At 49.5% G+C, this 25,219-nt stretch overlaps 8 protein-coding genes across 8 annotated transcripts; 3 read left to right on the top strand and 5 right to left on the bottom strand.

Annotated features, from left to right (window-relative positions):
• Window positions 1–184: 184 nt before the first annotated feature.
• N7525_008743 (putative C6 transcription factor (Gal4)) lies at window positions 185–2,700 on the bottom strand (the record flags this gene model as incomplete). Its single annotated transcript, XM_002562807.2, has 7 exons — window positions 2,638–2,700; window positions 2,536–2,565; window positions 2,380–2,474; window positions 2,011–2,321; window positions 1,265–1,944; window positions 690–1,210; window positions 185–608 (listed from the first exon to the last, which is right to left on the bottom strand). Exons 1-7 carry the CDS (start codon window positions 2,668–2,670, stop codon window positions 185–187), a joined length of 2,094 nt encoding a protein of 697 aa, XP_002562853.2. The 5' UTR covers window positions 2,671–2,700.
• An 874-nt stretch (window positions 2,701–3,574) lies between these two features.
• N7525_008742 (uncharacterized protein) lies at window positions 3,575–4,803 on the top strand (the record flags this gene model as incomplete). Its single annotated transcript, XM_002562806.2, has 3 exons — window positions 3,575–3,835; window positions 3,955–4,425; window positions 4,492–4,803. 3 exons carry the CDS (start codon window positions 3,575–3,577, stop codon window positions 4,801–4,803), a joined length of 1,044 nt encoding a protein of 347 aa, XP_002562852.2.
• Window positions 4,804–5,320: 517 nt separating this feature from the next.
• Window positions 5,321–5,933, bottom strand: N7525_008741 (60S ribosomal protein eL37; the record flags this gene model as incomplete). The annotated part of the gene is made up of 4 exons (XM_002562805.1): window positions 5,321–5,460; window positions 5,571–5,642; window positions 5,793–5,855; window positions 5,930–5,933. 4 exons carry the CDS (start codon window positions 5,931–5,933, stop codon window positions 5,321–5,323), a joined length of 279 nt encoding a protein of 92 aa, XP_002562851.1.
• A 502-nt stretch (window positions 5,934–6,435) lies between these two features.
• Window positions 6,436–7,848, bottom strand: slu7 (mRNA splicing protein SLU7; the record flags this gene model as incomplete). Its single annotated transcript, XM_002562804.1, has 1 exon — window positions 6,436–7,848. The coding sequence occupies one exon, from the start codon at window positions 7,846–7,848 to the stop codon at window positions 6,436–6,438; it is 1,413 nt and encodes a 470-aa protein (XP_002562850.1).
• A 324-nt stretch (window positions 7,849–8,172) lies between these two features.
• On the top strand, window positions 8,173–13,316 carry N7525_008739 (DNA-directed DNA polymerase zeta catalytic subunit REV3; the record flags this gene model as incomplete). Its single annotated transcript, XM_002562803.2, has 2 exons — window positions 8,173–8,407; window positions 8,458–13,316. 2 exons carry the CDS (start codon window positions 8,173–8,175, stop codon window positions 13,314–13,316), a joined length of 5,094 nt encoding a protein of 1,697 aa, XP_002562849.1.
• Window positions 13,317–13,555: 239 nt separating this feature from the next.
• N7525_008738 (uncharacterized protein) lies at window positions 13,556–17,831 on the bottom strand (the record flags this gene model as incomplete). Its single annotated transcript, XM_061214477.1, has 4 exons — window positions 13,556–16,761; window positions 16,820–17,297; window positions 17,321–17,477; window positions 17,536–17,831. The coding sequence occupies 4 exons, from the start codon at window positions 17,829–17,831 to the stop codon at window positions 13,556–13,558; spliced, it is 4,137 nt and encodes a 1,378-aa protein (XP_061068908.1).
• Window positions 17,832–18,880: 1,049 nt separating this feature from the next.
• N7525_008737 (uncharacterized protein) lies at window positions 18,881–22,481 on the bottom strand (the record flags this gene model as incomplete). The annotated part of the gene is made up of 9 exons (XM_061214476.1): window positions 18,881–19,492; window positions 19,547–19,663; window positions 19,722–19,850; window positions 19,916–21,136; window positions 21,190–21,342; window positions 21,396–22,007; window positions 22,069–22,163; window positions 22,214–22,361; window positions 22,410–22,481. 9 exons carry the CDS (start codon window positions 22,479–22,481, stop codon window positions 18,881–18,883), a joined length of 3,159 nt encoding a protein of 1,052 aa, XP_061068907.1.
• Window positions 22,482–23,224: 743 nt separating this feature from the next.
• On the top strand, window positions 23,225–25,089 carry N7525_008736 (FAD-binding oxidoreductase; the record flags this gene model as incomplete). The annotated part of the gene is made up of 4 exons (XM_061214475.1): window positions 23,225–23,521; window positions 23,583–24,636; window positions 24,688–24,869; window positions 24,922–25,089. The coding sequence occupies 4 exons, from the start codon at window positions 23,225–23,227 to the stop codon at window positions 25,087–25,089; spliced, it is 1,701 nt and encodes a 566-aa protein (XP_061068906.1).
• Between the last annotated feature and the right edge of the window lie 130 nt (window positions 25,090–25,219).

The raw sequence follows: 25,219 nt of genomic DNA, 5'->3' as shown, positions 1-25,219 counted from the left end.
TAGGATGTCCTGCACTATACATCAAATCCAACTGTCAAAATCATGCTTGAAGTATTCGTTCATACCTATGACTATTTCCAAAAAGTCCTAATTCCCATTTTTCCATATACCCATCCTACAATGCAAAGATACATACGGAAACAAAAGAGAAGAAAGTCAATAACAAACTTGGAACCACATCCTTTCATTCTGCCGGCGGGAAATTCACCCATTCAGAAAAGTCCATGCCCCCCGCATTGTGCATTTGCATTTGCTGCTCGACTGGGAACAGGCTTCCGCCGAATCCGGGATCACTGAAGAGCTGCCCGGGGAATGGCATCATGTTAGGCTGTAGTTGTGGGAGCATGTTCTCGTGCTGCTGCTGGTGCTGCGGGTTGAGCTGGTCTCCCTCGGTTGGGATTCCTTGTGGCATTGGGTGCGTGGGTGGGCCGAGGAGTCGGTTGATGACTTCGAGGCAGCGGGTTGCGAAGCGGTTTGTGCCCAGCGAGGGGTGGGTTAGGAGGGATTTTGTGGTTTCGATGTCCTGGAGCCAGGAGGCGGCTTCTGGGTTTGAGGGGTCGGTCATTAGGAAGACTATGGGGATGAGCCCTGCTTGGAAGAGGAAGTAGCTATTTGTGACGTTAGATGCCGTTGTCGTTCTGGTGGAAAGTAATCCTTGGTAGTAGTAGGTATGGAAAGGAAATACATACAGCATATACCATGCCCCAAGTCTCGTGCACATATAGTTCGCCATGTAATCTGAGATGGAGGAGATGGTCAACCGCGCGTTCTGGAGACAGCGCAATCGGCACTCCGTCTCGAAGGGATCTTCAGACCCTGCATCCGGAGTGGCTGTACCGCTGCCACTAAGTGGGGCCCAGCGTCTAGCGGCCCAGCGAAGTAGGATAGGTCTGTAGATCAAAATGGTGAGGTTCCAGTTTCGCCATAGCAGGCGGTTGCGCACGAGGGCGAGAGAGTCCGGGTCTGGATTGGCTGGCTGCATGGAGAGAGGAAGCTGCTGGTGTTTGAGGTATGATGGAAGACCGTTGTACCATTCTTCGATGGGTTTTTGCAAGTTCAGCGTATCTTCCGGGGTGAGGCTGGGGCTTGATATGAGGCGTTGGTAGACACTATTGGTAAGGAGGTGGAAGCTGGCCTGAGCAATTAAGCCGGAGTAGATGGTTGGGCCGGGCGACTCGGCTGGCAGAGTTGTTGTTGTGGGTGTCAAATCCTATAATGTATTAGTTATAACTGCTGTTTTTATGTTTCATACTGTTGCAAATACCTCTTCGTGGATATTTCGAACCTGCTTCGCATCCATGACACTATCCTCTGGGAGGAGAATTGGTCTTCCAAATGTTTTGGCTGCGCCGCTGTCGAAGATGAAAACTCCCCACCACAATCTTCTGCGGATTTCTCTTTGTAAGAGACTGATCTTCCAGCCAGGGAACTCCTTGTGGAGACCCAAACTCATGGCCATTCGGACTGCTAACCCAAGATAATTCCATCCAGTGTTGGGCTTGTTCCGTTTCTGTGCATAGTTGCTCAATAACAATAACCCTTGGACTAATGTCAGGTTGCCAGTCTCAAACACAGATGCCTGTTGCAGGTATCCTCTAGCTTCTTGGTAGAACGTGATATCGAGGTCTGAGCTGTCATCGCCGATACACCAGGCTCCCAGAGCTAAAATCGTATTTAGGAGGATATGCCAGGCCGTACCATGCGGGCGTAGAGATGGGTCATTAAACTGCATCCGGAAGGTAGGCTCGTGGATAAATGGATAGCTGGTGTGATAATTGAGGAAGAAGGCGTCAATAAATGCTTGTTCGATCAGCCCAGATGGGGCACTTTCCAGAAGCTGTGCTTTGAGAGGCACGCCACCTGACTTTGCGGAGCGAACAGGGATATTCAAGTCAAATCCATGATCAAAAAGTGCTCGTAACGGTACGACACTTGAAGACGCTCCTGTGATCAATGTGTCAGTTTGGAAAATAAAAAGCAGAATCCATAATGGATATTCAAGTGACTAACCAAAGTAGCCAGCTCCTTCGGGTTTAATAGACAGCGCAGCCATGCCGTCTGTCAAATCACCAAGCGTGATCTCTTTTTCGGCCCAGTCAAAGCCATCGGCTTGCTGTGGGAGAGCTTCTGGTGCTGGCTCAGCACGTTCTGGCTCATGCTTTGGGGTTGAGTGCCTTGAAGAGGACTTGGATGAAGGGGCCCTTGCCACCTCAGGGTTTTGCAAGAGAGAACGGAGTGTAGCATCCAGATCACCTCCTGGGAAAAGCCTTCCTAAAGCTGTTTCAAATGAGTGTAGGCGATCTTCAACATAGGTTAAGTGTCTGAGGTGGTCAGTCTTGTCTTCAGATACAAACTGTTTTTCCGATTCAGGTCACTTACTGCCGAGTCAGAGGACTTCTGCTGACTTTTGGGCTGTATATACATTCTTTGTTCAACTGTCGGCATTGCAAACAAACTGGTCGCTCTTTTGAGCACTATAATACCCGGGTTAGATGGGCCAAGGCCTGCAAGTGTTTAATACAAGAAGGCACTTACTCTTGACTTGCGCAAGCGGCATTCGTCACACTATTTGAATGGTCAGACTTCAACTCTTGTGTTTTCATATGTCAGTTATCATTCAGGCCGATCAATACATACAGCAAATGAGTGGGAATCACGAGTGCTAGCCATCTTTATCGAGGTAAGTTGGATATCTTGTATCTTGTATCCAATGGGCTTTGATTATGCCACACAACGGCAGTCATCTGTATAAACATTTAGCCAATGCGTCTGATATAATGAACAGAAAGTGCTTTTCGCGAAAAGACCTCCACATCGGGTATCAATGTATAGCACATAAGCATGATAGGGCTAGGGTGCGTATACACATAGTGGGGTGGAAGTGATTTCTAGGAAGGAGGATGTACTCACGATCGGCGCTACAGCACAGCCTCTTGCAATGCGATGGATAAGATGCATCATCTCCCCTCGATGATATGGTGGGGAAACCGGTCAGGTGATGCGTGCAGAAAACTCATATTGGTGCCTTAGGCAGAAATTATATGAGAATTTGGTCACAGCCCTTATTGACAGTTTTATATCTTTATCACAAGGTTCCAATGTGTCATTATCTGTGGTTTGCCTCTTATTAACTGCATTGGTCAAGATTTCAGGTTGTATGGCGTGGATATTGAGCGGGCAGTATGCAGTAGGAACTATATATATTGCCTGCACATATCGCTCTAAGGACCCCCAAGCTAGACATTTTGAGTATAAAATAGCTGAAGAGTCAAATCCTAGATCAATCACTGTATTGTAATTATACACAAGAGAGAATAAATCAAGAAACAGCAAGAGAAATCAAATGCCATACAATATCATCTCGATATCCTATGTCTTGGCATGGCTGGATACCTTAGGGGCCAATCACAAGCCGGAGACATTTTTTCTCGACATCATCTCCACGACTCGATCAACAACAACACTTCCATACGAAGATTCAAGAATTGCAAAGGAAAGATTGAGATCCGACGCAGTGCATCTTTAACTTGCCAAGAACAAAGGATACCATAGATATCCGAATCGAGGCGCAACCATGCCCTCTCAACCCCCACTACCACCCCTCCTCGCTCCTTATGTATCAAATCTGCCCGATTCATCTCTGACACTAGTGTCTTCTATCCTTGGTGCAACTTCAAACTGGTTGATCTTGAGATTTCTCCATGCTGCGCTGAGCTCACCGAGCCCCAACGCGGCATTTGGCTCCGACGAGCTGCACAATGGTACAAAGAAGAAAGTAGTGCTGGTGAGCTTCATGCGGAGTTATGAGTTCTGGAGGACTGAAGCAAAGCGATTGGTAAGTCTAACCAATAGGCTGACTGGTATTTGAATTTGGGCTATGCATTTGCGTTCCATTTCTTATATTATTCATGTATTGATACATACTTTGTTCGACACCATTAACCAGATCTATAGGGCCTTGATCTTGCGCGTCTGGCAGAGAAGCAACAATTTGCATTCATAGATGGCCTGTCTGAGTTGTTCTACGCACCGCAACCCACAGCCACTTCTCCCAGTATCTCACCGGCTGGTCTGGGAAGCAGTCCACGCACAACGCTCCCAATGCGGTCCCCGCCTGGTGCTGTACCTGGAAGGTCACCACAGCCGGCTGGGCCAACAGCCACAGGAGCGAGAGGAAATGCGACGTCGAAGCAGGCCGAACCTGGGATTGCAAAGAAGCTCCATTTCTCTGGTCGTGGTCTCGCCTCCCTCGACGCGTTGGAGAAAGATATCTCATCAGTGATCGAACAACAAAAGAGTTCAATGGAAGATGGTGATGAGCTTCTCCTCATTATAGATCAGCCTGACCTGCTCCTCGCTGCGACAGGTCCGAGTATGGGGATTGGAGCAACAGAGATGTCGGAGTGGATCACAGCGCTACAACAGGTAAGGCCTTATCAATTCCCGATAGGCAAAATCAAGGTTTACGGCAGGGCTGACTATTTTCGACAGCATGCACATGCTACGGTTTTGACGTTAGCTACGGATGCCCCATTAACACACAATGCATCCACGTCGGGAGGGTTGGCTACGCCAATAGAGACGGAACATGCGGCACTTGTTATTGGGTTGGCGCATCGGGCTCGGTCGGTCATGCAGCTCCGCACTCTGGATACCGGAGCCGCAAAAGATGTGAGCGGGGTACTGAGGATCAGCCGAGGTGGTGGCCTGAACGCGAGTGAAGAGAGCCTGGAGGAGAGAGAGGCGTTGTACTTCATTCAACGGGATGGCGGTGTCAAGGTGTTTGGTCGTGGGGAATCATAAATGGAGACTGTATACTATGGGTTAGACGTTTGAGAGCCACAAGCCTATCAAAAAACAGCCATTGAACCATGTTCAATTCAAGTCTCTGCGTCCACCAAAGAGCCTCGTACTGAGTAGAACAGATCATGAAATGGTAGGAAGGGTCTTCACATTGTATCTGTCATGACATGGGATATTCGCCAGCCATAAACAAAGAAAAAAGGAAATTCATTCACGCTTTCCCAGGGTTTTTTAATCCAGCTCTTTTCCGTAGAGAAGAGCCCCTCAACGAAACTTTTCTCATCGTCTCGCAAGTTCTACTTTGTCATCCTTGGCGTGGCAAAGAGAACCAACGTGATCGATAGTTGTACACACCACCAACTCCACGGGAAAGCGATAAGAGTCCGGAACTGCCATTGCATTTCGAGTAATGCTATCCCGTAATGCTAATTCATGTCATGCCAGGATCCCTCCCCTCATTCCTATTCCAGCCTCTCCGATAACGAAAACGCGACGCCGAGCGGACGAAAAAGGGAATCTAGTTGGTGACGGGGCCACGGGCACCCTTGGGGGTACCGGTCTGGAAGCCGTTCTGGAAGCGGCGGTGGACATCGCGCAGGGAGCGCATGCGGCCGGAGCCGGTGGTCTTGCGGCGCTTAGCCTTCTCACCCCAGTTGACTGTTCGTAAGAAAAATCCATGTAAGCCAGGGTTCTCGACTTGGTGCCCGAATTCCAAATAATGGCCACCATTCACATCACCAATGTTCTCGGGAGGGGTATTTGCGTACACTTGCGGGTCTTGGCAGCAGGGTAGCCGCAGTTGGCACAAGTCGACTTCTGGATGTGGAAAGACCGCTTGCCTGTAGAGTTGTAGATATCACCGGTTAGCCCTTGTCCTTGCTAGGTTGTGTGGTTGTCTTCGCCGTAATCGCCAATTCCGTCTTTCGATGTAGAAATTTGCGACTGCAGGTCGGATGGGTGGGATCGTGAAAAACAGGTGTAATACGTACCACAACGACGGCACAGAGTGTGCGTCTTGTTGTGGCGCTTTCCGAAGCTCGAGGTACCCTTAGCTGTGGCGGTTGTTAGTTTGAAGTTGTTCGACGCTGCGGAGGATCGCGGTGCGATGTTTCGGCATCGGACGTACTCATCTTGAATTATGGAACTGTGGACGAGGATATATGTTAGTAAATTGACGGGGGTGAATTGAGCACTGGTGAAGGGACCGGCATGCGGACGTACCTGGCAATTCCGTTGAAGGGGCTGGTTGTCGGGTCGTCGTCGCTAAGCGTCTCGAAACTTGCCCAAGATCTGGCGATTGTGCTCTAAGCGAGTGCGTTAGTCAATCACGTGGACCCATCAGGGCTTTTCTGGATCCCGTGACATGCTAGCCCTCACTGGAGTTAGATGGTCTGTGCATATAGCAGATCACGTGACATCAAATCATCTTCGAAAGCCAAGGTATCCACCAATGGTCCAATATCTATTTGATGTATATTGTTTTGAGACGAGGTTTTAGAACTACACGAAACAGGGATGTATAACACAAATTATTTGGCTGTAAATTTGTTCACTGTTTAAACAGCATATCAAGAGGGTATTTTAGTACATCCGAACGCCCATGCAAGTAGTATATGGAGAACATCATCAGAATCAATCTTTCCCTATGAAGTTGGCCATAGGATCCTCAGCAGCCAACCGGCTCCGCTTGTACGATTCATATTCCTCCTCTGTGACACCCGACTTCAATTCTTCCAGCGTCCGCTTTTTACCATTGGTGTTTGAATCCTGCTCTTGACCCCTGTCGTCGGCTTGTTCAGACTCGTGGGAGAGGTTCGCATTTCCAGCATTGTCGGAAATCTCATCATTGTCGTCGGCTGCTCCAGTCATCATCAACATATTGCCTTCTTCCTCAAAGGCCTTCTTTCCATCTTCCCCTGTACAGTAGCTGTTCTTCACAGTGGAATAACAGCATGCATATCCCCATTTGAATTGGTACCACCAGCTGCCGAAGACCGAAGAATGATTGTTGACCATCACATCTTCGGGGTACTTGGATTTGGTTGCATTCTTGGGCGCGCCCTTGATGGCACCGCTCTCATCATACTCAATGAATCGCTCGTTTTCAACGACCATAGTCTCTCGCAGTGCATTTGGTTTTGTGTACTCTACACCACCGTATTTATCCAGGAGAGCTTTGCGATGCGCCTCGCGCTTAGCTTCACTGTCAACCATCTCCTTCTTTCGGAGAACTTCTCCAGATGTCGGATTGGCTTGGATATGTATTTGAGGGAGACCTTTCTCTTGTGACTCCCACGCATATTTCTGGGCTTTCTCGAACTCCGCAGCATCGCCTGAAGCACGGACGAAATTCTCCTCTGCGACAAGTGCAGCGGCCTGATCATCCTGCGCACCCATGTCCACCATTCGGCGTGTTTTCGGGTCATATTTGGCGGAATCAAGGTCCAAGTTCAGCAAGTATTTGGCGGTGTCTTCTCGAATACGTAGGTTGCGGGTGGCGGTACTCTGTTGTCGTCCCATGTCGGATTCTTCGGCATACCGGATATCCGAATCGGGGCCTTCGTCGCCATCCTCACCGGCTTGAAGTTTCTTGAGATCTGAATTTTCCTTCGCCATTCGCTTAATGGCCTCCATCTCTTCATATTCCTCGACGACCTGGCGATATTCCGTGGCATCGTACCCGTTCCACCGATCTCTTTTGGCGTCCCACCCCATGTCGACCTTCTGGATAAGTTCGTCTGCCTGAATATCCTTTCCAGTCCATCGGGCGCCTTGCTTTCGGGGTCGACTCAGACACTCTTTGGTCTTGTGTGTCATCGCGCCGCAATTTTCACATGCGCCTTTGCGGTATTTGGTGGCTGCTGGACCCGCACGCTTTCCTCGATCATACCATTTTGACTGATCAGGAGTGGCTTTCTGAAGACGTTGATGCTCCAGGTAGTCGTTGTTTGTCTCATCGTCGACGTAGAATGGCTTTTTCGAGATGAAGGATGGAATGTACTCGTTGGGCGTTTTTGACGCCACATCTGCGGGTTTTCGTGACATGACTGGTAGGTTCAATGAGGGACGAGCGAGTTTTGGTTAGAGGGAAAAAGGGAAGTAAGCGAGGAAATAGATCGAGCAAACTGTCGCTCTCTCCTGTTGTGAGATGAAAGATGAGTGAAGTTGCCATAGGCCTGAGCTTGGCGGGTGGAGAATTGATATGGGCACGTGACTAGGCGTTATCTCGCGTCGTCATGGGCATACCTCGGTCGCGTTTCTCAACTATTCTTACTGAGGTACGAAGAAGGGGCACACATGCGATAATTGGTGTGTACCATTTATCCTCCGCAATGTTTCTGCGGCTTCAGGTCGCCACCAACCAGAGCGATGGAGCCATTCCGTGTGCGTCTCAACTGTATCGATCATTACCAGGCGACCGCGTCGGAGTTGGATCCGCCACTACTTTTTCGTGATGAGGTCTCGGAGAAGGATTTTAAGCCCAAGGTGCCTGTGATTCGAATATTCGGAGCCACCGAGACTGGACAGAGGGTTTGTGTACATGTCCATGGTGCATTTCCATACCTTTACATCGAATACAACGGGTCCTTGGCGCCGGAAGATGGTTAGTGATAGTCATTGATGACTCGATGGGTTGAATTAACCAAATTACAGTGAATTCGGCGATCCGAACCCTCCATCTTTCAATCGATCATGCCCTGGCGGTCAGCTTCCGCCGAAATGCATATGACCGTCGGACAGCATTTGTGGCGCACATCACCTTGGTGAAAGGAGTCCCATTCTATGGATACCATGTGGGGTGGAGGTTTTTCTTCAAAATTTATCTCTTAAACCCCTTCCATATGACTCGCCTGGTAGATCTTCTGCACCAGGGAGCTGTGATGAAACGTCCGCTTCAACCCTACGAGGCACACGTGCAATACATCCCGCAATGGATGTGCGACTACAATTTGTACGGATGTGCAATCATGAGCTGTAGTCAAGCCAAGTTCCGAGCACCGGTACCTGAGTATTTCGAGCTCAGCAATCTAGCCCATCGCTGGCACGATCGTTCCATTTTACCCGAGAGCATACTCGATCACCCTGCATTACAGAAGCAAAGCCATTGCGCGCTGGAGGTTGATGTCTGTGTTCAAGATATCCTGAACCGCCTTGATGTAAAGGAACGGCCTTTACACCATGATTTTACGGAGCTTTTGAAACCAGTTGCGGTTAACGAGCGGCTCGTTCCTAGCGTGGCTGGACTGTGGCAGGATGAAACTCGCAGACGCAAAAAGAGGATGGGTTTAACAGATCCCGGAAGCACTCCGTTTGGACCTGAAGAATTGGTTTCAATGTCTGCGGACCCAAGAGATCAGTCGAAAGGTGGTTGGATACACGAGGAAGAATTTCGTGAGATGGCATCTCAGCTTGCTGCTAATGAGAAACAGGCGGATGGCGGCAAAGATACGTCATTTGGGACATTCTTGGATACCGATGATCAAGCCAAATATGTCAAGACCGCGTTGGATAGTACTGAGGACTTCTTTCCTGGCAAAATCAGTACTTCTACTTTTGATAGCAGCCGTTCCCAGGAACCAGCCGAGCAAAAACTATCGGAAATCTCGGTTGACGAGGGTCTTGCTTTGTCTTCTCAAACTGACGGACAATATTACTCGGATTCTGACCAAGGAGGGCACTCATTGGAAGGGATAATTGAACACGAGCCTGAAACAAAACAGGACCCGCTGGGAGACAGCTTCTACGATGAGATCTTTGACGAAATGCCTTTCTTAGATGTGGCTGCACCTGCAGAGTCTGCTGAAACCAACTGCCCAGAAGCAGCTATGGATGGTGGCTACAAAGAAGGGGATTATGTAGCCCAAGAAAGAAGGCCCAGAGACCAGAGCCAAAACAAAAGTGTAGCGCCCAAAAGACAACGCTCCGAAACCCTCGATTGCCATCATTCGCCTACCAAAAGAGCTAGACATATAGCCGAACACGGCTTGTCTGACGGGCCTTTGGAATCGCCCAACACGCGGAAGCATCAGCAAGATGACAAACCAAAAAATGTCTCCTTTGATAGCAATTTGGATTCTCACGCGGAAACCCCGTCCTCAGAATCAAAATCATCCTCGCAGAGGACAGTCCGTCCAAAGGCGCATAGTTACACCAGCGGCTTGAAATTCCCGGTAGTCAAGGACCCGAATGACCCTCTGACCATTTTGCGCTACAGTCAAGATGAGGCAACTTCTTCGAGAAAAGACCCCGAGTCATCCCAGCCCCTCTTGAATTCTTTCCCTTCAGGATCTGCCACGGAACTGTCAGGCAAAACTAGTGAAACTCAGAGCTCGTCAGAGCTACATTCCTCAGCAACAGTGATGGGCCCAGTCTCTCTCGATCCACATCTCTCTCAGACTGTGAAAAGCATTCGTCAGTCATTCAGTTTTGCACCCAACACGTCATTGCATTGCTTCAAATTTGCCAGCCCAACGTTCAGCGAAGTCAGTTCATCAATAAATGAACATGGGCGTCCCTCAGTTGTATACCAGAAAGCATTTTACAGCGACGAAGCGGATGTGCCTGAGCGACCAAGAGAATATGGCGGCAGAGAATTTCGGCTGGAGAGTAACACCATCCACTATCTACCCGATTTCGACCCAACGGCAGAGGCACCTGCAATGTTTGGTGAGCAGACACCGACAGCACATGACCGAGATCAGCAAGAAAAGGTTGACCAGCAACTCCGTGAATGGTGTACCTCCAAGGTCTGGGAGTTTGCTCCTGTTCCGCCAAGCCGGTCAGAAGTAATACGGTGGTTTGAAGAGTTGGAAGCCTCGCAAGAGCCTGACCGAAAAGCAGCCCAACCCATACCTCCTGAGATGAAATCCAACCTCCTCTCGCAGATTGAGGGCCCGACGCAGAAGAATGCACATGGCTTCAAATACTCCCAGAATGGTGTCTCCACCAGTGTGGAACACCAAGCTCAACACATGAGCACAATGAGCTTAGAAGTGCATGTAAACACGCGTGGAACCTTGATGCCCAACCCCGAGGAGGACGAGATCACTTCCTTGTTCTGGTGCATCCAATCCGAAGACGAGGATATTGAAGTCAATAGTCATCTTCCTGGGGTTCATGTTGGGATGGTTTACCATGGCGAAGGCGAGAGGCCGGAGGCCAAAATCTCCAAAGCATTGACAATTGACGTCGAGCATGAGCCTACGGAACTAGACCTGATAAACCGACTCATAGACATTGTCCGGTACTACGATCCGGACATCATCACAGGCTACGAAGTCCACAACGCTTCGTGGGGATATGTGATTGAGCGAGCGCGCAAGAAGTACGACTTTGACATCTGCGAGGAGCTTTCAAGGACCAAATCCCAGTCCAATGGACGATTTGGGAAAGAGGCAGATCAGTGGGGTTTCAACCACTCATCGTCCATTCGCATCACCGGGCGACACATGTTCAATATCTGGCGCGCTATGAAAAGCGAGCTGAACCTCCTACAATACACTATGGAGAACGTCGTCTTTCATGTCTTGCATCGCCGAATTCCTCACTATTCCCCGAAACACCTGACACAATGGCATCAAAGCGGCAGGCCTCGCAATATTCTCAAAGTCGTGCAATATTTCACCTCTCGCGTGCAAATGAACCTGGAAATCCTTGAGGCTAATGAATTGACGCCAAGGACAAGCGAGCAGGCGAGACTGCTGGGCATTGATTTCGCCTCCGTGATTACGCGGGGATCCCAGTTCAAAGTCGAGTCTCTCATGTTCCGAATTGCGAAGCCAGAGAACTTCCTGCTCGTCTCACCGAGCAGAAAGCAGGTCGGACAGCAGAACGCATTAGAATGCTTGCCCCTGGTCATGGAACCGCAAAGTGACTTTTACACTAGCCCACTTCTGGTGCTTGATTTCCAGTCACTGTACCCGAGTGTCATGATCGCGTACAACTACTGCTACTCAACCTTCCTGGGCAGAGCAATGCACTGGCGTGGGCGGGATAAGATGGGGTTCATAGATTACAAGCGACAGCCCAGGATACTCGAGTTACTGAAAGACAAGATCAACATCGCACCAAATGGCATGATGTACGCGAAGCAGGAAGCGCGTCAGTCGCTGCTAGCCAAGATGCTTTCTGAGATTCTTGAAACCCGCGTGATGGTCAAAAACGGCATGAAGGCCGACAAAGACGACAAGGTCCTGCAGCGACTTCTGAACAACAGACAGCTAGCGCTCAAGCTGATTGCAAACGTCACATACGGCTACACATCCGCCTCATTCTCTGGGCGAATGCCATGTTCTGAGATCGCCGACAGTATCGTCCAGACCGGACGAGAAACCCTCGAAAAAGCCATCGCCTTTATCCACTCCGTCGAACGGTGGGGCGCCGAAGTCGTCTACGGCGACACCGACAGCCTATTCGTCTACCTAAAAGGCCGCACCCGCGACCAAGCCTTTGACATCGGCGAAGAGATCGCCCAAGCAGTAACAGACCTAAACCCACGGCCAGTCAAACTCAAATTTGAAAAAGTCTACCACCCTTGCGTCCTGCTCGCCAAAAAACGCTACGTAGGCTTCAAATACGAGCACCGCAATCAAAAAGAGCCCGAATTCGACGCAAAGGGCATCGAAACCGTCCGTCGCGACGGTACACCCGCCGAACAAAAAATCGAAGAAAAAGCCCTAAAAACACTCTTCCGCACCGCAGACCTCAGCCAGGTAAAATCCTACTTCCAGCGCCAATGCGCAAAGATCATGCAAGGCCGCATCTCTATCCAAGATTTCTGCTTCGCCCGCGAAGTCCGACTGGGAACGTACTCTGACCGACACCTGCCCGCTGGCGCGGTGATAAGCACCAAGCGCATGCTGGAAGATCCGCGCTCCGAGCCACAGACCGGTGAGCGCGTGCCGTACGTTGTTGTTACCGGTGCGCCGGGGGCGAGACTTGTTGATCGTTGTGTTGCGCCGCAGACGCTTCTGCATGATGCGCAGCTCGAGCTTGATGCGGAGTACTATATCACGAAGAATATTATTCCGCCGCTGGAGAGGATTTTTAATCTTGTGGGTGCGAATGTGCGTCAGTGGTATGATGAGATGCCGAAGGTGCAGCGCATTCGGCGAGTTGAGGGGTCGGCGCTGGCGAGGCCGAATTCTGTTGGTGGGGCTAGTAGGAAGACTCTTGAGTCTTATATGCGCTCATCGTCGTGTGTTGTCTGTCGGTCGAGATTGTCTGATGCTGCTGTGCCTGTGTGTGGGGATTGTCTGCAGAAGCCGCATCTTACGTTGCTGGATGTTGTTTCACGGCTGCAGAGGGCGGAAAAGAGAGTCGTTGATCTGGAAGCTATCTGTCGCTCTTGTATGGGTGTTTCTCCTGGTGATGAGGTTAGCTGTGATAGTCTCGATTGCCCTATCTTCTACTCGAGGGCTAGAGATGCTGCCAATTGGAGACACTCCAAAGCCGTGTTGGAGCCTGTTGTTGAATTGTTGGAACGGAAGGGAGATGAGGGATTGGATTGGTAGTCTTCTGGATACATGGTGTTTTGAAGTTGGAGTTTTGACTTGGATATACCCTACGGACTCTGTTGATGGTTAGTTCTACAAATTGGAGCAGATTCGAGCGTCCCAGTGCGAAGTCCCAGTTTCATTCGTATGCAGACAGAAGGTCATCACCTAACCAAGTGAAAACACTGGTCTGCAATCCCTCCCCTTCTTCTTTTTTTGGTCTTTTCGCTTTTTCCACTTTCTCACAGAGTGCAAGATCAGCCGCCGATCATTTTGATCAGATCGTCAAGCGCTGAAGGCTTCACGTCGCCCTCCATTTCCACAATATCCTCCGTTACAGCCTCTCTCTTGTCGATCTTCTCTTCAGTTTTCGCAGAGCCTATGGCTACGCCTCCCTCCTTCTCATCATCCTCCTCGATATACAAACCCGTATCTCTGTCTTCGGATTTTTGTTTGGGCTTGGTTTTGTCAATGCGCCGACGAGCAATGAGTTCTTGATCGGGAGGTGCGGAGTTAGAGCCCGCCTCAGCCTTCGGCTCCATATTCTTCGGATCCTTCAGCTTCATGTTCTCAGCGGTCGATTTGATGTCCCCATCCATATCCTCAACAATCTTGAGGATCTGCTTGTGAGTGAAGACCAAACCCTCGCCGATAGGCTTCGCAGAATCAGCGCTCTCTTGTCCGTCTGAGATCATGGCCTGTCGCGCCCGGCCCGTCGCAACATCACCGAGGACGTCAGGGAAAATCCAAGGGAAGCTAATGAGCGGAAGCTCAGTAGAGTTCACTTCAGCAATCGAAACATCTTCTCTCTGCAGTGCCTCATTGCGCCGAGCCTCCAGTGCTGCGGCTACCTGTTCCTGGGTAACGCGATACATGGCGATGACCAAGGCAGGAATGTTTCCACCATCACGGCCGACTTTGTCATAGCACTGGTGGCGGAATCCGCGGCGGAGTGTGCCCACGATCCTGCCTAGGTCTTCCTGCATCTTGTAGTCCTTGATCACGAAGCCGTGGCGAAGCACAAAAGTTGACCACACCTCAAACTCAGTGTTAATCTCGTACTGAGCCATGATTTGTCGCATGTTCATGTCGAATTCCGCCTTGAGCTCACGGGCGTACTCCATGTAGGCCTCACTTGCCGGAGCCAGCGGGGATTCAAAAATGCGAGAGTCGAAGGGCTTCTCTAGCTTGGGAACGAAGTCAGGCGTTATCACTGCGTCGTAGAGTTGACCGAGGATTTTGGTCGACTTGTAAATGCTGGATGGTCTCTTGAACCGCTTTTCCATGAAATGAGGCCAGAACTTGGGATCCAGAGAGCGGGCCATCCTCGCATGCGCACCGCTCTTGTTATAGTCCACTGCATCAGAATGAAGCTGGGCGAGACGAATGCACTTGTCTTCCCAAACGCCCCTCGGGAGTCTGTCAGCCCAAGCTAAATGAGCGTGCGCAATTCGGGGAAGGCAGTCATTCTTCATATAGGTGACGAAGAATGAAGTGATCTCATCAACAGTCACATCATGATCAAGGTCTGGCGCTTTGGAACCCTTGTAGTCCATGCACTCGACGAACCAGTTTGCGGGGATCAGATTGGGGTCCCAAATAACGAGGTAGTCATCACCATCGAGATCACCCCCGGAGCACATGCTCGCAATGTCCTGGTCGCCAGTTTGGGGAAGCACAACCACGTCCCGGAGTGCGTGCAGCTCTGATCGGTTTACTGCTCGAACCACACGGATATCTCCAGGGTGAAGCGAAGGGTTGCGTGCCAGAATGCAGAGACCTTCAATGACTTCATACTCACCACCTCCATCTAGCCGGCAGACCTGCACAAATATCTCAGGAAGAGCGGCCAGTTTCTCTGCATACGAGGCTCTTCTGCTGGGTAATTCTTTTCTAAAGTAGCCCTTCAAAACACCTGTCTCATCCATGACACCGAGAACATTGGCTCCTTGGTCTATGGCAATCTTTGCTTTCTCTTTAAGGTGCTTGAGATGCCAGGATTTCCAGAGCTCGAGCATTGTATTGACAAACGGCTCCTCATTTCGTCGGAAGCCATCAGATACCATCTGGGCTAAGGTTAGGGTCATTTGGTTTGGATCGATGTACTTTTGGAGAAGATTGATTGCTTTCGAATCATTGAGCATGGCTCGATGGAAGCTACCCAACATGGTATTGAGTTTACTATGGAAGACTTCATCTGGGATTCCCAATGCAGAAAGCACCAGGATTATCTGGCGGTTTAAAGTTGCGAGAGAATACTGGGACCAACGGATGATCTCCAAGCCGGCTTGACTGGTTTCAAACTTTTGCTGACTTGGTCGAATGTGTACCTCCTGGGGCAGAGGGTCTGTCGAGACCACCAGCATGCCCTTGGCTCCCCCAAGACGAAACTGGAAAGCTGATGGAGGTTCTCCAGTGAGAGTCTTAATATCGTGCTGGGATGTGACCATCTGGGCGAGGAATTTGGAAATCTTTCCAACACCGTCGGAGAATGTGAAGCCGTTGCGGATAATGTCGTCGCACGGAATAGTTTGAACAGAGGATCCAGTGAAAGCTCGGGTGGTCGAAAAGCATTGCCCTAGTCTTGCAGTGTACTTGGCCACATTTCGAATATGGTTGAATTGCCCCATCCAGGCCCGGATAGTTCCCGCTGAGATACCGGCATCTGGTGCAACGAAGTATGCGCCATGCTCGCGGAACTGAGAGTTGCCGAATGCGAGGAACTCGTAGTGACGATCTCCAATGGCGATGCCGTTGGCCAGTGTCCTTTTGACACGGGTGTAGACTTCGTCGTTGCAACCTCTCTGTGAAGCATTGATGCGACCTTCAGTCTTCTCATCTGTAAATCGAACTCGAAGAAAGCGCCCAGGTGTACCTTTTGTAGACCATTCGCGCACGACTCGGTTTGAGATGTCTACAGTTGGAGTATTGTAGTAAATTGTAGTTGGTGTGATTCGCGCGGTGCGCATGAAGCAACAGTAGTTCGGAATTCTTGAGTCCGTCACTCCTTTGAAGAATTTGAGGTCAAAGATTTCCATGGGGGCAAGGTACTGTTTTTTCTCGGTGGCAACGAACTCTAGCAGTCTTGTAGCTTGATCGTCCCCGAGACCTTTCAACGTCTCTATGAATTCGCGGGTCATGGTGAATTCAGAGAGGTATCCTTGGGACAAACAAACCTCTAGTTGATACCGGACCTTGAAGGGGAGGTGTAGATAGTTCTGATTTCCCAAGTCCTGCAGCAACGCGGAAGCCTTGTTGGACTTGGACTCAGAAAAGTCAATCCAATGCCACACTGGTACCGGTCGGTCGGCTTTCTCGACGAAGTGACTCCCATCTTGGACGGTGATGTTATAGTCTTTGAAAATTTCTTCAACGCGCATCAAATAGTGACTGGTATCGTCGACACGACGCACATTGGGGTCCACGTCAGGTGCAAATGAGATCTTGAACACGTTCCATCGCCCTATTGAGAAAAACCGGTAAGCGAGTACTACTGTACTATAATAGATTCTGGTACTTACCCAAGTCAATGATATGTCCGGTCTTCTTCAGATTGGCGGGTAGAGTCTTTAGCGAGTTCGGGTTATGTGTGACGGAAGTCTGGCGATACCAACTATCCTCTTCTCTCCAGCTCAACGGCTCTGTCAATGTAGACTGGATGTCTTTGGCCTTTCGGTGCCAGATGGCGGCGGAGTCGAGAACAATCAATAAGGAACGTTCTCTCGTGGCTTTGTCGTATTGTTGGTAAATCTGGGTCAGTTGGAGGAATGTGATTTTGACACGATAATCATGCTGGTTTACGTCTGCAGTGTCCGAACCCCGAATACCCACTCTGAAGTAAAGAAACAAGCACTTGCGCATGACATCCACAACACATCTGGGGTACGCCAAGTTGGTAAAGCTCTGCATGGAATGAAAAGTGGACAGACCTAGCAGCACACCGATGTCGACTTGTACAGTTTTCAATTCCTTCAGACACGCATCAGCATTAGATGATAACTTCATAGCATGCATGCACTTACCACTTCACCAGGGAGCTGGATATCTGGACGGACTGGGCTCTGGATGGTCCCGTTCGAATCACCACAACAGACAGAGAGTGATATCACTGCCACACGACCACTCCGTAGCTTCACGCCGAAGGAACCGGTTCTCCAGAACTCCTCAGTTGGAGGGGGCCTATAGATAATTAGCCAAAAGTATTTAAGTATTTTAAGCAATGTTGCAGGATGCTCACTTAAACCGAATGCGTCCTTTGCAATCCGGACGCCCCGAGGCGTCCTCCCAAAGATCGATGGAGATCATATTTCCGTACCGGTGGAAAGCGTCGTAGATATCGTGGGTGTTCATTTCTCTTGGGAGGTTCAACAGATCCACCGCACAAGTCCTCCATGATCTCCAGGTTATCCAGTCCCGGACCGGTAAGTCCAGGACTGGTGGGTTGCGGCGGGCAGGGGTAGGTATGTTAGGGGGAACCATTCTCAAGAGGTTGGACTTTGGGTGTTGCAAACTGGGGAGATCTGGGCCTGTCATCACGTGTAAGGCAAGAAGGTATGTATCACGAAGAAGTTGAAGAAGTTGAAGAAGAAGAGGAAGGAGAGGAAGAAGAGGAAGGATTGAAGAATATATAGGAAGGAACTAGGGAGGGACAGTACACCTATACACCTCGTGTGTACATGTCACGGCACGTACATAAGTGAAAACTTACCTAGGCACACATAGGAAAGAACGACCGTCTAAACAGTGGAAGGAAGGTGCAGAAGCACAGTTTAATAGGAAAGAGCGACCTACTTGAACTGTAACAGCCCTGTAGGTGAGAGATCTATGAGCCACAAAGAGACATGGCAGGCAAGGAATGTGACGGTTCACCCGATCAGTTTGAATTTAGTCAAGTGAGAACTAGCAAACTTGTATACATCTAACATGTACATACGAATGAGACTTATTTGGACTACTTGTACCTGGTTATTCTTTTCAAGAATGAAGCGAAACTGAGAATCCCTCATATACATACACAGGACATGATCACTCTTCACGGCGACTACCTCTGACCTAGCTAGATTGATAGTATCTTCGTTGGAGGATAGATTGCCTGGCCCACTAAAGTGATGTCCTAATGAGGAATAAATTATCTCTTACCTTAGAAAGCTGAAGAGATAGTGAGACTAAAAGTGTACACTGTATGCTAAATGCATTTAGCAGCCCGAAGTTGGCAAATACTAGGAAAATTAATAAAAAGCGATACAGACACTCTCTGGTTAGAGTGTACAAGCGAATAAGCCACCACTTAGATTGAAGACATTAAGGCAGTGAACAATCCCGGGGAAAATGGAATGAAGGGACGGGGAAACATACTCTAGAGCTTCAAACAATAGACTTGGATAGCGGCAGATGAACCATTAAAATGGACTAGGTCTAATGATTAGGGAACTGGCTTTGTCCATGGATGGAATAGATTTGTTGAGGACATCCCAAGTAATAACGCATTGGAAAACAACAGATACGATGGACATGATACAATTATTCACGACATATGTACCTCCAGGGTTAATCACACTATTCTCTACCACTAAGCAATATTCTCACTGAGGGGCAATCTGATCCGTCGACCCAGTAAAAGCAGTGCTGGAGAAGAGAAAGTCTCTTGAAAACTCCAGATCCATATCCAAATCCAGATTGTGAAGACGGTTTTCCTCAGTATTCTCCTGGGTCTGCATCTCCTGGAAAGCGTCATCCACCTGATTGCGTTTCAACGCACTGCTTGACTGAGACTTCGTCGGGCTGTTGCGGTCCGCCTCTGCCAGTGGCTTTCTCATCGAGCGAGACATGTCGCTGGCCCGCAGTGGGGATTTTGACTTAGGAGCTGCAGCGGAGGGAGTGTCGAAGTTATACGGGTGGTTTGTTGACTTGCGATTCCCTCTTGGTCGCTTCGGGGTAGGTTCATGGAAGTTGGAGGTTATGGACTCAAAGGACTGTGCCAGCTGCGTGCCATCTTCATCGTCGCTTATGTGTTGCGGGATCCTTGCAGCTGGGGTGGCGTTGGCAGAGGACCTGGCTCGCTGGTGTCTTGGAGCGGCGTTTGATTCGGGGGCATTGGCAGAGAAGCCCATCACGCCCATAAGACGACCGATGTGTTGTTGTGCTTCTGAAAACTCACGGGCCTTGGCAGCACGTTCGTCTCGTAAGGCTTGCACCTGAATTTAATGTTAGAGCGTCCAGGTTTTGCATACACAGGTGGTATCAATTACCTTTCTCTCCAGGTGCTGGATCCGTTTGTCTTTCAATTGGGCATCTTTAGAAGCATCAAGAGCGGCTGCTTGCATAGCAGCATGCAATCGCCGATTGTCTGTCTCGTGCTTCGCTATCTGTTTTGGCACATGATTAGTTTCACACATACACAATTTGATGCACACTTAGGCATACCTCAGATGCGGCCCGAGAAGCTTCGGCTTCACGGTCATGTTTCAGCCTTTCAATCTCCCTCCGCGATCCTTCCTCAGATTCTTCCAATGTGGAATAGAGCCTCTCGACTTCAACGTTCTGCTGTGCAACCTAGAAAGAATTAGTATAGACCAATCGTATTGATTGATGCTAAAAAGCCTGTCAAAAAGACTCACTGTTGTTTCCACGGTTCCCAGTTCCTTTCGCAACTCTTCCTCCTGGGCTAGGAGACGGTTCACTTCGTCCTCTCTCTCATCAGCAAGAAGCCTGGTTTGCTTCAATGCCTCTGTAGCACTAGCAAGTTCTTGCTCCAGAGAGCTACAGTGTTCGGATAATTTGGCCTTTTCGCTCGTGACTTGATCAAGACTCTGGCGTGTCTGCTCATTCTTCATTTGCAAACTGCACATCTCCTCCTGAAGCTCTTCCAGTTGATCATCTTTCCCGGTTAAATTAGCCATCATCTCCAATTCCTTAGATCGGGCCTTTTCTTTTTCCTCAAGAAGCGCCTTCTCGGAACTTCGTTGCTGCTGCTGAAGCTCCTCGCGTGTGGATGCAAGCGACACAGTCAGCTCTTCGGTATATTCATATTGACCTTGAAGAAGCTGTTCAAGGCGTGTCTTCTCGTGGCCAAGTTCAACAAAACATTCGTGTGAGTTCTGTAACTTAGTCTGGACCTCTGTATTGTTGGTACACAGTTGTTCGTTTAACTCTTTGTTTTGCCTTTTGAGTTGCTCGTTTTCGCTCGCGTATATGTCTCGCTCTTCTTCGGCAGCTCGCAGAGGCCCTTCAACATCGTAACAGCGACGCTCTAGGTCAGAGCACGTATCCTCAATCTTCCTCATCATACTGTCGTGAGAGGTTTGGGCATTCTGCATGAAGAGCTCAGTAACCCCAGAGCGCCAATTGCGGTTTACTTTGGTCGGCCAGAGGTCATGTCTGTCGCGCAATGTAAGGGAGCCGCGGAAGGCTTTGGAAGTTATTGTTGAGAAGGCACAGTCGAGGCTCGGCATTGATTGCTCCACTCGTCGCATAAAGGACTTCATGATAAGGTCGCTTCCGCTTTGCGCTGTCGCCATGTTGTAAAGTCCCAATAGAGAGAGAAACAGCCTGTTTTGCTTCGTGTATAGCTTGGATGCACACCATGCTCGATCACTGCACTGGCTTTCGCTTGGTCGTCGGGGGAAGTGTTCAACCAATTCCCCAAGAACTTCTCTTAGAGGGACCATGGAGTTCTTGGCACAAGAAAGCAAGATCTCGGGATGTACGTCTTGCACACCGGCCAATACCAAGTGTGCCAGTTGTAATGTTGCCATCTCTCCCATACCCGACGATTTACTACTTCTTAAGACATCGAAAGTGAAGGTCAAAAGTTGCCGAGTGGCAAGTTCCCCGGATTCCTGTTGATGTCAGCTATCAGAAGCTTTCCACGGACATTAGCTTTCATGCTTACCGCTAGAGACTTCGCGAGGCGTGGAATCAGTTGATGTGGTATAGTTCCCACAGTCTCTTGGCTGTTCTTGGACAAAATGACTTTTAGGCCAAGTTCCCGCAGCTGGGATGGCAACAAATGTGCCGGAAGAAGTGTGTGCAAAAAGACGATTACCTATCATCGAATGATTAGCATTTAGTCTCGATACGCGAACAGCCATAACTAACCATCGTTTGGGTTTGACCACAGAGACCGTCTCTGACAGCCTTCTCGCACAGTTTAGCAATCTTAGGATTATTACCGGCTATCCAAACCTGTTTCTGCTCGGGTTCAATTGCTCCAGCGATGCAAATCGCCAGCCGAATACTCTCAGCCGCCTCGGGCGGTGCCAGATTGCAACTGGATGAGCAAGCTAGTATAACACGCAAGACGACCAAGTCAAGTGTTTTAAGACCCCGTTTCTGGCCAAAGAAATGCTTAATGTTAAGAAGCCATGGTGCTTCTGATCCGTGTTGATTTGGAGATGTTGTGCCTAGTGCCGTCGCAATCTGCGCAAAAGTTGCCAGGCACAAGAGGTTGCCCATGTGGTCGTCAAGGTTGCGCAGTGTCTTGGTGAACTCCAGCTGGAGATTGGACATGACCTCGGATGGGATATCATCCAAAATTCTTGGTGAGCCTTTGAGCCCTGAGATGAGTGCTTGGAGAGGTGCTACAGTCTCGACACAGGGATTCTCTGCCATCATGCTCACCAGCTTCGTGATGAAGGGGGCAATCCTAGCTGGTGGCACAACACCCGCTGGCAAGGGCGATGAGAACAATGCGATACATGCCGGTAAATACTGAAATAGTTAGCTGACGCCGTCCAACTGGCATTTGTTGGCTTCAAAGAATGAAGCTCACCTCAGCCCCATTGGTGTCCATGGCCTTTTCTAAAAAGGCATCCAAAACCACCGGATGTCGCTCGAGCAGCGCATCCCTAAAAGTCGCGGTAGATGCTAAAACATGTCAGACTCGAGTTCCGACAAGACTTCCATTGAGCACAAACCAAATGCAGTGATCAGCGGCAGAGCGACGCGTGACCGTGATAAGGCTTCGATGAAAACATCAGCCAACAAGCCAAGTTGGCAGGGTTTGCAAAATGCCCAGGCGCCAATTGTTGAAGACTGGCTTTGCTGCACCACATCATGGAGATCCTGGTATTATTAGCATTTATACTCCAATGCCAGTCTCAACCGACTTACCTGTAACGAAGGTACGTAAGGTGCGGTGACTATGCGCTCCACCTCGCGCACTAGTTGAGCGAGTTGCTCCATCGCTTTAAAATTGCATATATGTCAAGTGAATTTAGTGGTTAGTACGCGATTCACTCTGACTTCCAAAGGTTGGCGTTGTGTTGGGTGTACGAGGTTCTCTGCTCCGTCCGTTGCCCCGTCAACCATTGACATCTGCTTTCTTCACTTCTCTGCATTCAGTGGTTTAGTTATACAGCGTTGAAATAGTATTGAACTGAGAATAATAAATATGATGTATATAATTTATTGTAAAAAGACTAAAATAGGAAGGGAAAAAAGACCATCCATTACCATCCGCCATAGTAAATTATGACCGCCTTTTTACCCTTTGAATCGGCTCGTAAAGACCTTGATTTCCATATTACAACCTAATTAATAGCTCTATTTTTGTATAATAAACTCTACTTGGAATGAGTAAGTTCAGTATAGCGTAGATTATTGTAAATATAAAGAAGAATAAGTCTTATTCTTGTCCTTTTAAGTGCCCTCTATGGATAAAAGGGCGGAATCTGCCGTACAACGGAATTACCACCATATCACCATATCCCTCGCTTCTTTCCTATTCGCCCCCACGTTTGGCTTCCCCACCTCGGTAATGGAGAGTGGGATATCGTGAGATTATAGTGGATTATGGCACTATAAAGGTCCAATCTACATCTCTCGGCCGAGGTTCAAGGTCGAGGTACAAAAAGTCCGCATCATGGCATCGAATCTTTTCTTTCCTTTTTATAGCACAGCTCTATAATCTCTTATAAATATCCACAATGCGAGTCCTCCGGGTCTCACGAGCGCTGCCAACTCCTTTCTGTCGGCCCCAGATCTCGCGCACTATTCTAGCTCGCGGTGCCAGATTAAACAGTTCCGATGCTGGGACAGAGAACACAAAAGAGAGCAATTCCTCATCTCAAAACACTCCCCCTTCACCCTTTTGGACCCCGGGCAAGGCTCTACTCGTCTCCGCATTTGCTGCGGGGTTAGGCTACGGCGTCTCCTCATATACCCAGACGCCGACACAGACGTCCAAGAAGCCACAATATGGCTCAGTGAAGGAGTTTGAAAAGGTAAATCACTCAATTGCAACAGCATAATCCCAGAGCCATCCAAACTAACAACCACCCCCAGGCCATCAACGAGCTAAGAACAAAGCTCGACGAAGACACAATCAGCACCGATGAAGATGATCTCCACCAACACGGCTTCTCAGAATGGTCCAGCCTAAATGCCGACCGTCTCCCCGTCGCAATCGCATACCCCAAGACCACCCAAGAGGTCTCCGAGATCGCCAAGGTCTGCAACAAATACCGCATGCCCATGATCCCTTACTCGGGCGGATCGAGTCTGGAAGCCAATTTCTCCGCCCCGCACGGCGGAATGACAATCGACTTCGCCTTCATGAACAAAGTCCTAGAGATCCACCCAGACGACATGGACGTCGTCGTGCAGCCCTCCATCCAGTGGATGGATCTGAACGAGCAGATCAAGGAAACAGGCATGTTCTTCCCCGTTGACCCAGGCCCATCCGCCATGATCGGCGGCATGGTCGGCACAAACTGCAGCGGCACCAACGCCGTCCGCTACGGTACCATGAAGGACTGGGTGATTAACCTCACGGTCGTGCTGGCTGATGGCCGCATCATCAAGACCCGCCGACGTCCGCGCAAGACCTCCGCCGGCTACAATCTCACCGGCATGTTTGTTGGTTCGGAGGGTACGCTCGGTATCGTCACTGAGGCTACGTTGAAGCTGGCTCCGATCCCGGAACAGACTCGGGTTGGCGTCGTCGCGTTCCCGACTATTCGTGATGCGGCCTCGACGGCGATGCAGCTTATTCGGAAGGGTGTCTCTGTGCAGTGCATGGAGATCATGGATGATGTTCAAATGGACGTCATTAATCGGGCGGGTGGAACGGGCCGCGAATGGAAGGTCTCTCCTACGCTGTTCTTCAAGTTCTCGGGGACTGTTGCTGGTGTCGCGGATAGTATTGATATGACGACGAAGCTCGCGCAGGGTAACAATGCGCAGTCTTTTGAATTCGCTCGGGATGATCGCGAAGCTCATGACCTGTGGTCGGCGCGGAAGCAGTCGCTGTGGAGCATGATGGCGCTGCGTAAGGAGGGTTCAGAGGTCTGGTCGACTGATGTGGCCGTGCCCATTTCTCGGCTGCCTGATATTATTGGTATGGCCTCTCTAAGACTTATTCCGTTGCATGTGTACTGACTCCTTTTAGAAATCTCTAAGAAGGAATTGGTCGACCTAGGCCTTTTCGCCAGTATCCTTGGCCACATTGGCGATGGAAACTTCCATGCAAGCATTATGTATGACCGTAACAATCCCGCCGAAAGGGAGCGAGTCGAGAAAGTAGTATACGATATGGTTGATCGTGGGCTGGAAATGGAGGGCTCATGCACAGTAAGTCGTTCATATTGGAAGTATCAGAATATCAGCTAATTCATTACTACAGGGCGAGCACGGCATTGGGCTGGGCAAGAAAGGGTCTTTGAAAAAGGAGGTTGGCCTGGACACAATTAATGTCATGCGCAGTATCAAGCGTTCATTGGATCCGAACTGGCTGCTTAACCCAGGCAAGATCTTCGACTACGACGAGGAAACACCGGGCCCAGGACATTGATTGTGATTTAGCATGTTAATGTATAAAACATTACACAAGAATAGACTTCCAGGTTGCCCAGTGAATGGTGTAAATAGTTGGAATTTTAGGTGTCTGCTCAGACAGAGCCCATGACCTGAAAGTGTCGCTC

Source organism: Penicillium rubens (genome assembly GCF_028828025.1).
Source record: "Penicillium rubens strain IBT 27055 chromosome Unknown utg000003l_segment0_segment0, whole genome shotgun sequence".
In the NCBI taxonomy this organism is placed as follows: Eukaryota; Fungi; Ascomycota; class Eurotiomycetes; order Eurotiales; family Aspergillaceae; genus Penicillium; species Penicillium rubens.
This window is presented reverse-complemented; position numbering and strand designations above follow the sequence as displayed.